The sequence below is a fragment of the Trachypithecus francoisi genome, unplaced genomic scaffold (assembly GCF_009764315.1).
Source record: "Trachypithecus francoisi isolate TF-2019V2 unplaced genomic scaffold, Tfra_2.0 Lachesis_group11, whole genome shotgun sequence".
NCBI lineage: Eukaryota > Metazoa > Chordata > Mammalia > Primates > Cercopithecidae > Trachypithecus > Trachypithecus francoisi.
In genome coordinates this window covers 109,480,018-109,497,556 of record NW_022681456.1, presented here as the reverse complement: position 1 = coordinate 109,497,556, position 17,539 = coordinate 109,480,018, and the positions used below count along the sequence as shown (strand labels likewise).

Here is a 17,539-nt window from a genome sequence, read left to right as displayed (position 1 = left end):
TGAAAGTGAGCCTGAAACTGCGGAGGCCATTCAGAAGCACAGCAAAGTCAGAGCCACTGATAAGCAGCTATTTTTCTAATGCATGAATGGTCAATTTTGGAAAAGAAATCATAATAGTCTCTCTTTTTTCTTTCAAAATGAAAATTAATGAAACACATGGAAAAGACATATTTTTAGATTCCTACTATAGTGAACAGAAAATGTCAATTAAAAACTGGCCCTGTAGTAGAATAATTTCTACTACAAAGACACATGCACACGTATGTTTATTGCGGCACTATTCACAATAGCAAAGACTTGGAATCAACCCAAATGTCCATCTGTGACAGACTGGATTAAGAAAATGTGGCACATATACACCATGGAATACTATGCAGCCATCAAAAAGGATGAGTTTGCGTCCTTTGTAGGGACATGGATGCAGCTGGAAACCATCATTCTTAGCAAACTATCACAAGAAGAGAAAACCAAACACCGCATGTTCTCACTCATAGGTGGGAACTGAACAATGAGATCACTTGGACTCGGGAAGGGGAACATCACACACTGGGGCCTATCATGGGGAGGGGGGAGGGGGGAGGAGGGAGGGATTGCATTGGGGAGTTATACATGATATAAATGATGAATTGATGGGTGCTGACGAGTTGATGGGTGCAGCACACCAACATGGCACAAGTATACATATGTAACAAACCTGCACGTTATGCACATGTACCCTAGAACTTAAAGTATAATAATAAAAAAATAAATAAATAAAACAGCAAAACAAAAAAAAAAACAAAAAAAAACTGGCCCTGTTTTTTATTCACCAATACATTAGTTGTTATCTGGGCATTGTGGGGAAACAACAGCATAGAGGACCCTTTCCAATCTCTCATTCCTTATCTTTTCATAGCCCCTAGTTCACACTCTGCCTGACCATTATAATTGCCTAGGAACACCACACACACACACACACACACACACACACTTTTTTAAAGCTTTGTAGGTGATTCTAACGCATAACCAAAGTCAAGAATCACTAGAACTCTCTTTAAAATTCCTATGTGACATATCCTTTTAACCCCAAAACAACCACACTAAAATGGCATGTCCACCTCAAGATGGGCAAACCATGGTTCAGTGAGGCATAGTAATGTGCCCAAACATCACACGTCAAGTTAGTGGAAAAGGGAGGGCTAGCACTAGCTTGTTCCATTCCATCACAGGTTTGTTCCTATTATGAAGCGGCTATTGTGGGAAGGTATTGTGTCAGGTGTTAAGGAGAGAGAGACCTAAATATAGCTCTTGGCTCTACTATACACCCCATACTGAGTCTCCTTGTCTCTCTGACTGGCCTAGGCTGTGCAGAGGAATTGGATATCCTCCAATAGCCAATGCAGCCAGTTTGCTAAGTTTCCAGGACTCTGGCAGCTCCCATGGATGGAGGCCCTTGACTGCTGCTGGCAGCTATTCCAGTTCCTGCACAACACTGACCACTCCCTCTTATCCCCAACTCTAGGTTGCCTGTTCTGCCTTAACTTAAGTGCAACGCCTGGGGAGAGTCCAAATAGCCAAATTTGAAATGAGATCAAGGGCAGTACCGGGAAACTGGTGAATGCATACACTAGTCTGAGTCTTCCCTGATTGAAAACAATGACTACCTAATTTATATTCCTAAAATATGAATTTATAATGTTGGTATTCTCCATGAATCAATTTATTTGGTTGATAAACATAGGAATACCAGAAAAAAATACATGCGACACTAGCTTCTAAAGCAGATTCAGAAGAAAGGCACATTCTCTGGTTATTGAAATGTGCTGCTGGAGCAAAAATTGTGTCTGGGAGATGAGGAAGAACTGAAAACTAAAACTCAGATTTTTTTTTAAATGTTGTTAGGATTAATGACAACTGTAAAAAGAATTTAAAGGCACCATTTAGGACACTTTCACAGAACTTCGCCATAAAGTAGGAACATAAATGTATCTATTCATGTAAGAATCTAGGAAATAAAAATAACCTTTATTGCGATGTCCTCTGTTTCTGTGGGACGTAGACGCCGTGTTGATTGCTCATAGCTGTCCAGGTGATATCTTCCAGGCTGTTTCCTGTTTATAGTTTTTGGCTGCTGCATTCCAAATGGAAAAGAACACAAGTTGAAGCTTTATTTAAAAAATGAGGTTTTACCGAACATTTACTCACATTGCTAAGTTCCAAGAAAAAGAAACAAGTGGATGTCTATTTTAATTATTTCAATGACTCCTTCATAAAAATAAAAAGAAAAATTCTTAAGTTATAGTTAAACCTCATTCACATGCCTCTTAAGAAAATATGAAAATAGGATACTTGCAAATGATGGAAGTTAAAGTACAGAGTCCCATAATCTTTCTCCAGTGATATGGATGGATTATCTTTCTCCAGTGGTATGGATAATCTTTTTGGATAATATTTCTCCAGTGATATGGATGGATTATGCCCAGGCAATAAAAACAACTGTGTGGTGTTAAAAGGTGATCAGATTAACTCAGGTCAAACTAGAATCCATTTGTTAGACTATCATATGGTTTGGCTGTCGTGAGAGAGACCCAGTGGGAGGTAACTGAATCATGGATGGGGGGGCCTTTTCCTGTGCTGTTCTCGTGATAGTGAGTAAGTCTCAGGAGATCTGATGGTTTTAAATAGGGGAGTTCCCCTGCACACGCTCTCATGTCTGCCACCATATAAGATGTACCTTTGCTTCTTCTTTGCCTTCCACCATGATTGTGAGGCCTCCCCAGTCATGTGGAACTGTGAGTCCATTAAAACTCTTTCCTTTATAAATTACCCAGTCTCAGGTATGTCTTTATTAGCAGTGTAAGAATAGACTAATACAGCTATCAGGCTTGTAAACGTTCCACCAGTACATTATTGATTATTCTCTGAATCATGAGGAGTTTTAATCTGATACACTCACATAAATCAGATTGAGCTGCACAGCACCCAGCATCTGCTATGGATTGACAAAAGCATAAAGATCTAGAATTTTTGCCCAAAGATATTACAGTGTTTCATCAGGAGATCCATAAGTCTTATAGAATGATCTAGTCTATCTCCAATGTTATAGCCCTATTCCTAGTCAATGGACTAAAATATCCATTATAAAGAGGATGCCAGCTGAGGTGTGACAGTCTTCACATATTTAAGGTGAATGTAAGTCATACCTAGAAATCTGTCATTCTCTAATTTTTTAGTTCAGTTTCACACAGAGATAAGTGGCTAATGAGAAGGTGGAATATTTAGCTCATAAACCTCTAATCTGGAAAAATTTCAAAACTCAAAATTTCTTCCAGAAACATATTGAGTCAGTATTTCAACATAAATAATTAACCTTTTTTTTTTTTTTTTTTTTGAAACTGAGTCGCACTCTGTCACCCAGGCTGGAGTGCAGTGGCATGAGCACATCTCACTGCAGCCTTGACCTCCCAGGCTCAAGTGATCCTCCCACCTCAGCCTCCTGAGAAGCTGAGACTACAGGTGCATTTGCCACCATGCCTGGCTAACTTATCTACTATTTGTGCAGACAGGTTCTCCCTATGTTGCCCAGGTTGGTCTCAAACACCTGGATACAAGCAATCCGCCCATCTCAGTTTCCCAGAGCGCTGGGACTATAGGTATGAACCAATGCACTCAGCCATAATTGTCTTCCTACACAAATACCTTATAGAGACTATGAAGGCTAAGTAATAATACACTTTAAACTGTTAAGTTACCTAGAAAAGCAAAGGATTCTAGAATTGTGAATTTTGTTGGTTTTGGGGGGGTTTTTTTTTGGCCTGGAACTGCAGGTTTAGCTTTTTGAAAAATCCACTGGGTTCTACAATGGGAATTAGGAATGTCCTCAAATAATCAGTAATTTAATCCAAACAAGATATTGCTCTTCCAATTTCCATCAACTGGTGTATCAAGAGAACACCCAAACTATCAAATAGTACATTGCTAGGCTACATGCCAATAAATACACAAATTAAAAAGCCACTGAAAAGATTAGAAAGTAAGATACTAGCAGTGGTTCTGTCACACAGAAAATACTAATATATTTTGACTTAACACAAAGAGAAAGAGGAGGAGAGTATGTTCATGAACTTTATTTTAGTTTTATTTTTCCTTCTCACAGCCCTCACAAATACTCCTGGAAGTACACTGCATGAGAGGTTGTAGAAAGCCACTATCCTTTAGGCTAAGTATATTTTCCATACAAAACAGGTCTACACCTACATATAAAATGTACTGTCTTCTAGAGTCTTTCATTCTGTAACATTATTGTCCCCACAGGTCCAAAAGAAATGACTTCATGCCCTTCACAAAACTAAGAAGAGGGTGGGAAGAGTAGATGTGTTGACAGAGATTTGAGTCGAAGTTCCACAGATGTAATATGAAGAGACTTTGGCCCTAGACTGTCACTAATTCTCCATGGAGGTTCTACAGCCAAAACCACTTAACTCTAAGTTTTTACAGAATACATAGTATCTTAAGCGCTCTCAAGAAGGAGTTTCCATTAGTGTTATTTTCAAACACACAACTTTTTTCACTCCATTTAAAAAAGTTTGTCATTTGTGGTTTGGCCCCTCAGCGGTGATGAATAACCCTGAAAGACATCAAGAAGTCCAGTCTGGTTTCAATAACCCTGAAGACGTTGGATGCATTTGAAGGGGATTCTTTTTTTCTTTCCAAAATCTTTTCTCAGTTCAATTTTTCTTCTATGCCACATCCCATACAAAAAAATTCTTCAGATTTCCCTAACTCCGTGAACTTGACCTTCTGTATCCCATTTCTTGAGGTCATCTCATTCTGCTCATCCCCATATCTCTGAAAGATTAAGTTCCTTGGTAGTCCAGGACCATCCAAAGAGTGACAAGACTGGTTCTAACCAAATATTTGACCCCCTATTGCCTAAAAGTTTAGACACTCTTTAATATTTTTGTCTTTGTGTCCATGTCCACACAATAACAAACAAACACTTTGAGGCATTGTTCCCCCAGCATATATAAGCATGGTGGTGGTCCCTTCTCAGACAAAATCATACCTGTTCAGTAAAACAACTTACCAGAAAGTTAAAAAAAAAAAAACAAAAACAGACAAACAAACAAACACGCTCCAGAACAGCAGAAGGAAATAAGTCTAAATATAGCTACATGATTGCCTTAACTATTTTTATCAGTTTTAAACATGATGTAAAAAATATATAATATAGATTGATTTCCTGGCAAAAGCTTTCCAAATTCCAATCAGTTCCAGTCAGGAGATTGAATATACATCTGTGTTGGTTCACATAAATGGTAAATATATTCATATTTTTTCTAATAGTAACAATTATAACTAATATTAACTTATGACTCACTGTGGAATGATGCTTTTCTACTTTGTGAAATATATTAATTTTTAAAAATTTCTTCAGAATTTTTTAGACACTTCCTTCAATAAAATTGTATAATCCAGTCATTGATTTAAGTATTATCTAATGGCTAGTGACTCTTAAATTTATATCTCCAAAGCTTATGTCTCTTCTTGGGTTAAGAAGTATATCAAAATTTGCATGTGCAAAATGTACCTCTTGATTCTACCTCAACAGCTATATCATTTACCCAGAAGTCAAGCCAATAACCTAGGATTCTTCCTTGAATCCTCTTTCTCCCTCATCTCCTCCATCCAATCTACTGGCAAGTCTTCATCAGCTCAACCTCTAAAGTTTACACTGACTTTGATCTCCTTTTTTCACAATATCCACTGCAACTGGACCAAAAGCTCTAATTCTAACCATCATCCTCTCCTGCCTATATTATTATAATGACTTCTTTACTGATCTATATGTTTTACTCTTTGTCCTCCATTGACTTTCCTCTACACAGAAAACAACAACAGATAAATGAAATTATATTAAAAATATAAATGAAATTATATTACTCCCTATCTTGAAACCTTCCAGTAATTTCCTATTGCATGTCAATAAAATCTAAATGCTTTCCATGGCTTACAGGGGCCCTCAATCATTGTTCTCACATCATCTCATCTTTCTCTTCTTTACCAGGCTCCAACCACAGTACCCCTCTGTTCCTTGAATACACCCAATTAATTCCTACCTCAAGATCTTTGCATCTGCTAGTTCTCCTGAGTGGAATACTCTTTTTCCATAACTTTTCAGGAAAGGTACCTATGTTTTTATTCAGGTCTTGGCTCAAAGGCTGGATCTCCAGACAGGCCTTCTTGGAAATGACCACCCTGTTTCAAGTACCCAATTCACTCTCTAATGTCCTCTTTTATTTTCTTCACACAGTGAAACTATGTTATTGTTTTAATTTGCTTATCAATTCCTGCCTCAAGAAAGCGAATTCTGTGACAGGAAGGATCTCACATGTCTTGTTCATTGCTACAACCCTAAGTCTTGGCACAAAGCACAGGTCAGCCAAAAAATCTAAAAACACAGGCATATATTTAAAAAAGCTTATTCATATTACATGTAAGGCACGACAAAATAATATTGACTATGTTTATAGATTTTATGTAGACACTAAGTAAATATTTGCATCATGGATAAATGAACTGGACTACAACTTACAAGATTCAAGTTTTAATTCTAGCTCTACCACTTAGTAATCTTACGACTTTATTTAAGCCTCATGACATGCAAAATAAGAAGAGCTGGAAAATAAAAAAAGAGACAATGTAATGTAATTCAACTGGAAAATAAAAAGAGACAATGTAATATATTAAGTGGAAAAAATATAAAATGCATCAGAAAATATGTTTTAAACTATAAAGTGTAGTATAGCTAAACGGTATTATAAGAAAATGGTGCATGAGTCGTAAACTTATTTTATGTTATTTTAATATAAATTTGGAGTAACCAAACTCTCAATTTCCTTTTGAATTAAACATGTATTATCTCTTAGGATAATTTTTTTCTGGATTTATAAAGACAAGCCTTATACATTTGTCTATTGATTTTAGACTCATGAGGTTGTACAGAAGCAAGTGGCAATTTTTCTTCACATGGGTTAAAAACTGAAGCTTATAATCTCTTATAATCTCACTCATATTAATCTGTCCATTCTGCTGAGACTGTCCTCTATTCATAACTTCCATAACAAAAATAAAGCACTTACAACTCCAGTGTGCTTCTTACAGGACTCAAAAGGAAGTGAACCTTCACCAGTTCGCCAGCTGTCATCACCAATCTCATCACTCAAGAGAAACTCATTCAGCTTTTGAACACTGCAAAAAAGCAACAAACACAGAATAAGAGTCAACAATAAAACCACCACTAACAAAATGCTACCTAAATAACAATTTTAACACACATTATTATGATGAGTACGATGCCTGCGAGAGTCATTTTTCAAGACCAACTGGGAATTCACCTACATCGACCAAATATCCTAAATTGCCAAGGACAGGGGGGCTTCCAGGACATGGGACTTTCAGTGCTAAAACCAGAAAAATGTCAGAAAAGTCAGGACCACTTGTCACCCTAATTTCAACACACAACCTTCTGTGCATTTTTTTGCAATTATATTCCTTGTCAAAAACAGTGACGTTGTTTAGGAACTTGGAACGGGGTGGTTAAAAATAACACCAATGAGGAAATTCCTGTTAGTATTCTAATTTTACAAATGATGGGGAGGTGATGTACAGAGAAGCTAAGTAACCTGCCTAAAACCATTTAGCATGTAACATGCAGATCTGGAATCCTTGGTCACTGTGTATCTTGCTTCAGCACTGTGTATTATTCACATTTTCTGAAGCTGGCAAGGAGAGGGGCCTCTAGAGTCTTGCTGCTCAAAAGTTTCAGCCAAGAACCAGCAGCATCAACATCAACTGGGAGCTTATTAAAAACAGAAAATCTCAGCCCTGCCTCCAAATAAGAATCATGTTATGCATTTGACCAACACCCAGAGGCACTTCACAAGCACCTCTAGAGAGGCCCTGCTCTAGAAGATTGGTTTGCAAACATTCTTTACTGTAACCTCCTTAGGCTGGGCACAAGACTCCTTGGCTCATCCACTCTACCCATTCTAACTTTCTCAAACCAGTGTCATAGGATCAGGATCAAAAATAAATAAGTAAAACAAAGAAAACAATAATGTGGTTTGTAAACATCATCCTAGAAATAAAATAACATACAAAAGGAAATTCAATGAAGTTGCAAAGGAAAAGAAGTGTTCCTTTTGGCAAGCTAGGATGCAGCAGGTGGAAAAAGTTGCTTGGTACGTGCAGCAGCAACTACAGGGGAGGTATTGCCTTTGATAGGAAACTAGAAAATGTATGTATGAAATAAATGGTTTCTTTTTAAAAAATTTTATTTGAACTTATAGTCAAGTTCCACCAGACAAGTCTTCAGAACTTGTTTCTTGTGACACAATAACAAAATGAGAAAAAAGTAAATTTAATTTAGTCTGCTGCCTATGATCTTTAAGCGTTTTGGCTTTGCATTCATTAGAAACATGAAGGAAGACGAAAATCCATTGAGCCAATCTATTAGCTGTCAAATTGCACTTCCAGGGAACTAAAAGAGGTAAATGTTTAGGAAGAGCTTCAGTTTGTATACTTTCTTTGAGTCTTTGACAGCAAAGTCTGACCACATAGACTTGAAAAACAGTGTTATAAATGGCTTATGAAACATTATTTTATTCCTCTTAAATGGCAGTTATTTCATCCTCACTTATATAGATTGTAATTGTCATTCTGTTCTTATGTTTTGAAAAGACTTGATTTTAAGAAATGCAGCTCTGTCAATCAAAGGAACACCTTTAAACAGTCTCACACTATTTCTTCGCACAAAAAAGAAAGTTGAGCAGCCAGGCTCGTTTGCCTTTATGACTCCAAATCTAACAATGCCTGGCACATATCGTTCAAGGAATGTTTGTTGAATAAATCAAAGAAGAGATAAACCAATGATTCAGACATTAAGTAAGGTCGGTTGGTTCAATTCTCCATTCCCATTTCTAGTATAGATACGAATCACTAATCTTTCCAATGTAGCCTCAAAGCTTTTATGGAATAAATGAGCCCCACTCTTCCTGAGCATTGGAAGCAACAATCCCTGACCTTGATTGGGAATGGGGACGACATTCTTTCTTCATAACATCCCACTTTGAAACATCAATGACAAAGACCACCAATGGATGCCAATACTAACCCATCTGTTAGTATTACTTACTTCCCTTCCTTTCCCATGTCCCCAGTCATTCTAGACTCTCTGGCTGAGGATTTCCGGCGCTACCGTTTTGTCATTGTTGTCGTTTGTTCCATGTCTATCTCTCTCTCTAGACTGTGAACTCTTTAACAGCAAAGATTTTCATCTTTAGAATCTATCCCAATACCTAAAATATAGCATGGTAATTCCTCAAGAAATGCCTAATGAAATAATAAATGGGTAATACAAAAAGCATTTTCTATTCGTATGAGGTCCTTTCAGAAATCACAGAGGTAAAACAATTATGGAAAATGCACAAATCCTGACCAAGTGTGAAGTAATTTCCACCATGCTTCCAGGTTTATATTTTTAAAATGCAAATCTGTGCATGTAACAACCTGCTTCTTAAAGTCACAAATGGCATCCAGTTGCCTTTCAGCATCTTTAGCATCATCTAAAAGCTGCTCAGGAGTTTACTCTCCAGCTTCATGCCCTGATAATTCCCACATCAGAACCCTTCCTCCAATGACACTGAACTACTTTCAATCTCCTGAAGATACCAAGGTTTCCCACCTACTTACCCACCTCTTCCCCTTGAATATACTGCTCCCTCTGTTAAAACACGTTTTACATTTTTTTCTCCAGCTTTCCAAGTCTTACCTATTTTTAAGGATTCTACGAAAGAGCCACCACCTCCTTCAAATGTTTACTGACCACAGTTTCCCTTCTCTCTCAAAAAGCTTCAAGGATGCCCATTATAGGCCATAGCATTCTGTGTATAGCTTTATAACACCATAACCCATCATATGGTAATTAGTTTCCCTTCCTCATCTCTCTGACTAGGCTGTGGACTCCCTGCAGATTTCAGTCTGTCTTTATCTTTGGAATTCTTAATGCCTAGCAATGTACCTGTGTCAATAAATGAATGCACATCCACAGAAGATGCTCTGAGGCAGGGGGTGGAGATGAGTAAAATGGTGGTAAGATGGTAAAATGGAGATTTGTAACATACCTAAGATATTTAGGCAACATGGTGGGTACTTTTTATGTATTATTTCGTTTAATTTTCTCAACCATCATAAGCAGGTAACATTATCGTGCCATTTGACAAGTGAGGAAGCTGAGCTACAGAGACACTAAATCATGTTTGAGGTCACACAATGAGTATTTCCTGGCAGTGCTAGGATTTGAAAGCAGGTATATTTTATACCAATCAATTTGCTACCCTGCCTCTACCACCTTTCTAAATCAGTATTTTACTATTTTCTCATTTGTTTAGACCATTCACAAAAATATTTAAGGTCTTACACTTTGGGTGGGTAGACACAGCTTAAGTACCCTGGACAAGTGCTATATTAATTGGGAAAACGGACTTTGTTGCCAGCAGTCACGTGGGTTTTTTTTTTTTTTTTGGTAGGAATTATAAAATTTTGTAAACTGAAATACAAAGACCAGGCCAACGTATATGCTTTATGATAAATATCAATAACAATGTACTTGACTGAAGGTAATGCAGTGGACAAGTCATGCATACATTCCTTTGGGAGGTACATGAGAGCAAAGACATAAAGTTATTTCCCAACAAAGTGACGGATTTGTTTTTCTCTTGGTAAATAGCCTCTTCAGACATAGGTATTGAATTGTGCATCAAACACAATGTATAGAAACCTAAGCTCAAATTGCTCAAATTATTTATAAAGGACATAACATATTGTTTTCAAAAGAGCAAAACACATATATTATTTCTTTACAAATAAAGCAAAGTGGAGAAGTGAGGCAAGTCTCCTAAAAAAGAACTCTCTCTTCTTTGAGCATTTTATTATTTTAGATAATAGTTACTTTTCATTATTCTGTTTTTTGAAAGTAAACAAGAACACTTCATCATAAAATGTCCAGAAAAATCAAATGGTGTGGGGTGCTGGGAGGTGTGAGGAGACAATCTGAATCACACCTGCCTCATTCTTCCATTTTATGAGATGTATACAGGTCTCAGTCATCGAATGCCATGAAGACAACTTTGGCTAATAACCCAAACCTTTTTCAAAGAAAGCATAGAATTATTTTGGAACCGAGAATTGAACATGGTATGAAATTTTCCTCCAGTAGAGAAGTTTACAAGTCTCTTACATGCATATATAACACAAGTTTGAGAGTGTGCTTTATCCCATTCTAACCCACCAAGTTTCTAAATGTATTTAAGAGAGCGGTGAGGGACTTAGAATTTCCACAGTTCCTGAAGAGGAGATTTCAAAATCAGCTGACCAAAGTCTCCGATTATAAACAGGCTGCTCAACTCACTGTGGGCCAACTGGCACTAAAGGTTGGTCACGGGTTCCCAGGCACAGAAGAAAATGCTCTAAGTCCAGTCAACACTGGGAGAGCACTTATTTGGGTTCCAGAACTAGCACACAGTGGGAAAAAGGATTAATGTTCTCTGTGGACCAGCCATCTCTGTAGGACCTGCAATTCAACCACTGAAACTCATTTGAGAGAATCAGGCTTTTATAAGCAGATTTTGTTTGGCCTATGGCTTGGGAAATCTGGAACTGAGCCCTGAAAAAAGACTGGTCTTTATCAAACTGGCAAATATCTTTTCCATGAGATGTGCAAAAGGGAGAGTGCTATGCAGAAATATACAGGGATACCCATTCTCCACTGCACTAGGATTTACTACTACAGAATGACATACCACGGATTGGAGGGACACCCCTAGATTGTTTTGTTTTTTAATCAACTCAAAGTCCTTTTAATGTTTGGTAACCTCCTGATTTCAGAGATGTTATCTATTGCAAGTTATCAACTGCTTTCTACCTCCACTTGTAGTATAAAGTCAAATTCCAAATAAAAGTGCAACCATGAAAGGGACAGTTGTTGAGTGGAGAAAATGAAAATAAGGACCAAAATAGCAGACTCTGGCCATTTATCAATTTTATTGTGTGAAGTAGCTTCTCTTCCAGAGCACTGCCTAATTTGGAAGTGAGGCTACACAAAGTAGTCAGGGATATGGACAAGTGTTTCAGAAGGCAGAACAAGAAGAAAATGAGGGCAGATGTGGCTAGAAGGCTTGAGCTTTAGACACTAACAGCTCTAGAACTGGTTGTTAATGATATGTCTCAGAGGTTGACACTGAAACTATATTACACTATCATATTCTGTAAGAATTTGGCTTATAAGATGATTTATACGCATTTTAATTTTACTTGGCATTAAGCCATTGTTAAGCCAGTGCAAACTATTGGCTTAAAGCTGAAGATTCTGGTATTTTGAATAACAAAGTCTAGTTTTCTCAGTAATATATAGACTCTAGCAAAATTATCTCATTTTAAAAGTCTCACAAATGATGTTCTATGTTTCTGTCAATTGCAACATGTTACTTCATATATTTAAAGGCTCAATTTTCTAATTTGTCTTCAATATTGCAACATCTTGATACTTCTTTCAAAAGCCAGATATAAATATGATCATGACTGTTTACAAAGCATTCTGAGGTTTTATAGGTTTATAAAGAGCATATATCTAAAATGAAAAATTCCTTTTGAAGACAGCCTTATTTATGGGGGCATAAGACATATAGACTATGGTATAGGCAGTGTATCATCTAGTTTGGTAACATTTATATAAGTAAAAATGGTGGAAAAATTGTCTTATCATATCGCATCTATTTTTCTAGTTGTGCATTATGAGAAATTATAAAGAGACAAAAATCTGCACTGGTTGGAAACACTATAGAAGCATATTTTAAATGAGCAAAATACAAAATGGTTTTACAATTCTTACCATTTTCAGAGACTTTAAGCCTGGATTTTTTTCCAGATTAAACTAAAATTAAAATAGTAAATGTGATGATGAGAACATTCTCTGTCACTATTGTTGCCAATATAAACTGGCACAGTTTTAGTGGAAAACATTATGGCTGTATTCATTTCTAAAAATCTTAAAAATGTGTGCCCTCTTTGACCTACTACCGCTTCAGTGGAAAGCAACATATTCATCAAGGACCTCAAAAATGTGCCTATTATTAAAACTAGTATCCTCACTTCTAGAAATCCAACCTGAGAAAATCATCAGAGAAAAGTTTAAAGACAAACAGCGATGTGTGAACTTCCATGTTATTGTTAGGGAGAAAACAGAACCATTCTAAATGTTCAATAAAAAGGTAATCATTAAATAAATTAGAATATTTCCAACATAGAATATTACATAGTCAGTCAACATGGCATATTATAAAACTTAAATGAGGGGAGAATAATTTTTAAAAAGTTTAATCAGGAGACAAACGCTAGATACATTTAAAATTTTTGTTTTGAAATAATTATTTTTACATGAAATAAATAAAAGACTGAAAAGTAGCATACCATAATTTTTAACAATGGTTATCTCCTGCTGGTGATTTTAATGTTCTTTTCTATATTTTTTCAAATACTCCCATTAGCACACATAGCACACATCATGTCTATTATCAACAAGCAAAAAATGTCAAACACTTCAGTGCATACCTTATGATGGCTTTGACTGCAAATCTGACCACTGTGGAAAGCAGGAACAGCGGTGTGACCAGGATGTGGAAGAGAGAGAGTGAAGCAAAGGCCTCTGCAGGTTTCAGATTGTTTCCACTGGCATACGCATGGGTCACAAACGTCTGTGCAAAGAAAGGAGTTCTTTAGAGAAAGCTGGAAAAAGTTTGACACATGCGTACATTCAGTCTTATCTGAAAAACCTAACACATTCTGCTACGCCAGTATGTCCATTGTAACTATGATAACAATGACTTCATCCAAAACTCCCTAATTAAAACAATACTTGCTTTTGGTGAGTCCTGAAAGGTTTACCTGCAATTATGGTGGCAAACTTATGAGAAAGTTAGAAAAAAATTCTACTTACAGATTACATAATTGACTCTGTCAGTTACTAAGTAGGAGGAATAAAGGGGTAGAGAACCCAGACTTTTTGACAACCAGTCAAGCCCTTTCCAAGCAATACTAAATATTCCAGGAGAAAAAATAATATTCTCTTGTTTTGGGGTCCTCACTGTGGATCTTTACTAAAACTGTCAGCATTAATACCCAAAGAATACTTATTTACATTTTTTATTGAGACAGGGTATCACTTCATTGCCCAGGCTGGAGTGCAGTAGCGTGATCATGGCTCACTGCAGCCTTGACCTCCCCAGGCTCAGGTGATCCTCCCACCTCAGCCTCTCAATGAACTGGGACTACAGGCATGCGCCATCATGCCCAGCTAATTACATTTCTACAAATAATACCAGTTGCCGAGTTTGTCACTTTAGTATGAAATATAATGCAATTAAAGGATTTTCTGGTTGATGATCTGGCTCCATCCTGTTGTAAGAATGTCTGGGAACTAGATCATTGAGATTAGAACAGTTAATTCCCAACCACTGTTCATTTTGCAATGTTTGCAAATGTACCAGTGTACATTTGGCAATGTTTTGATTGTTGTAACTGAGGTTGCTACTGGCACCTGGTAGCTAGAAGCCAGGGATGCTGCTAAACGTCCTAACACAGAGGGCAGCCCCTAGAACAAAATTTATTTGGATCAAAATGTCCATAGTGTCTTTATTGAGAAAGTCTGGATAAGAACTCTTGCAACGGAGACGGCAATAGAAGGAAGTCACAGAGGTGAGGTAATATACATTACTACCCACACATTCTTGCTCATAAATCATTTATAAACACCGACTTGGTTTCATTTCTAAAAGCAAGAAAAAGTGTCTTACAGCAAGAACAGCTGCTATGGGAATTGCTGCATTCATGAAGACTGTGGAAAGAAATAAAATGCATTAGTTTTCATTGAACTGTGAAAACATTTTCAGTAACTTTAATCATCTATTATTGCTTTAACTTTCTTTGAAGACAGGAAGAACAAAGAGTATTAAATGTCATTGTGTCTGAAGTCCACAAACACTTCACAGTTAATATCTACTTGTCTGCAGTTTTATGAGCTCCCATACATTAGTCTTAACCAGTATCTTTTTTTCTTTATTGGATTTTTTTCTTACGAAATGTTAGAATTCATATAAAATCATCCTTTAATGATAAAAATTATTAGAACTTAACAAATGTGTATTCTAGAGAGGGGTTACAGTCTATCTTTTGTTTAGTCCACTAAACTAATTTAAATATGTGAAATCAGGTTATTACACAGATTAAAAACAAGAATTTGATATCACTTCAAGTTCTCTTTCCAGCAGTGATATTAATATTCATTTATGACCCTTTCAGTTAATAAAATAACTCCATATCCTGGACTCTCTGCGTGTTTAAATATCTCTCCTGGAATATATTTAACTATCATTGGATCAACATGATATGCCTAGTTGAAATAAGAAAAACTCACATTTTAGCCTGAAATACTAGTGTTTGGAAGTAACAGTAAAAATAAAAATCCAAGTTGATGATTTATAGTCAAACAGTCATAAACTATAGAATTTTAGGAACTGAGAAACCAAAGATGAACTGAATTGCTAATAACAGAGCCAGGCAACAGCAGAGTGAGAAGCTAGAATCTAATTATCTTTTTTTTTTTTTTTTTTGAGGCGGAGTCTCGCTCTGTCGCCCGGACTGGAGTGCAGTGGCCGGATCTCAGCTCACTGCAAGCTCCGCCTCCCGGGTTTACGCCATTCTCCTGCCTCAGCCTCCGGAGTAGCTGGGACTACAGGCGCCCGCCACCTCGCCCGGCTAGTTTTTGTATTTTTTTAGTAGAGACGGGGTTTCACCGTGTTAGCCAGGAAGGTCTCGATCGATCTCCTGACCTTGTGATCCGCCCGTCTCGGCCTCCCAAAGTGCTGGGATTACAGGCTTGAGCCACCGCGCCCGGCCTAGAATCTAATTATCTTAACAGTAGAGGACTCGGGTTTTAAAAATCTTCTGCTCTCAGGAATTATCCTTACCACTGTACATAGAACAGAATCAGACTGTGCTTTTGCCAGTCCAGATATGACTTAGTTGTCAAACATAGACTCAACAGTACCACGAATCCAAACACTGATCTGAGTTTTGTAATAACACAGATGAGGAGCCACATTTCTGTCTCAATCTTCTTTCTCTGACTATTGTCACCTTGTTTTATTTTATTTTAAGTTCTGGGATACATGTGCAGGATATGTAGGCTTGTTACATAGATAAACATGTGCAGTGGTGGTTTACTATACATATTAAGCCCAGCATGCATTAGCTACTTTACTCCTCACTGCCCTGCTCCTAGGCCCCAGTGTGTGTTGTTCTCCTCCCTGTGTCCCTGTGTTCTCATTATTCAACTCCCACTTATAAGTGAGAACATGTGGTGTTTGGTTTTCTGTTCCTGGGTTAGGATAATGGCTTCGAGCTCCATCCATATCCCTGAAAAGGACATGATCCCATTCCTTTTTATGGTTGCATAGTATTCCCTGGTGTACATGTACCACATTTTCTTTATCCAGGCTATCACTGATGGACATTTGGGTTGATTCCATGTCTTTGCTATTGTGAATAGTGCTGTAATAAACGTATGCAGCATGTATCTTTAAAATAGAATGATTTACATTCCTTTGGGTATATACTCAATAATGAGATTGTTGGGTCAAATGATATTTCTGGTTCTAGGTCTTTGAGTAATCACCACACTGGTCTTCCACAATGGTTGAACTAATTTACATTACCGTGAACACTGTAAAAGCGTTCCTATTTCTCCAAAGCCTCACCGGCCTCTGTTGTTTCTTGACTTTTTAATAATTGCTATTCTGACTGGCGTGAGATGGTATCTCGTTGTGGTTTTGATTTGCATTTCTCTAATGATGAGTGATGTTGAGCTTTTTTTCATGTTTGTTTGGCCACATAAATGTCTTCCTTTGAGAAGTGTCTCTTCATGTCCTTTGCCCATTTTTTAATAGGGTTTTTTTCTCATAAATTTGTTTAAGTTTCTTGTAGATTCTGGATATTAGACGTTTGTCAGATGGATAGATTGCAAAAATGTCTTCCCATTGTGTAGTTTGTTCACTCTGATGATAGTTTCTTTTGCTGTAATGTCACTCTATTTTCTAAGTGTATTCTTTTCTTTTAACCTGCTTTGTAGTAGATGCATATGAAGCACTTGACATAGTGCCTGAGATGGAGTGTGTGCTCAATAAATGTTTGTAGTATTCATTATTTTCTTTAATCTTTACAATCCTACATGGTAGATATTATTACTAGCTCATGTTACAGATTAAGAAACTGAGGCAAGGAGGATATAAGTAATTTTCTCAAGGCCATACTACTACAAAGTGTCAGAGCTAAGATTTATAGCCAGCTCTGTTCAACTCACCACCAAAAAGACTGTACTGAACAAAATAATAAAACTTGAAGTGGTCAAACTGGAATTTTGCTCCATTGACTCAAGAATCCCAGCTGC

At 37.1% G+C, this 17,539-nt stretch overlaps 1 protein-coding gene across 1 annotated transcript in view; it reads right to left on the bottom strand.

Moving 5' to 3' along the window:
• Positions 1-17,539, bottom strand: part of ABCC9 (ATP binding cassette subfamily C member 9) — a 152,504-nt gene that overhangs the window by 87,625 nt on the left and 47,340 nt on the right. The window contains 4 exon segments of the mRNA XM_033222695.1: positions 2,003-2,110; positions 7,122-7,230; positions 13,648-13,790; positions 14,889-14,929. Of these exon segments, the coding sequence (XP_033078586.1) occupies positions 2,003-2,110; positions 7,122-7,230; positions 13,648-13,790; positions 14,889-14,929 (401 nt within the window).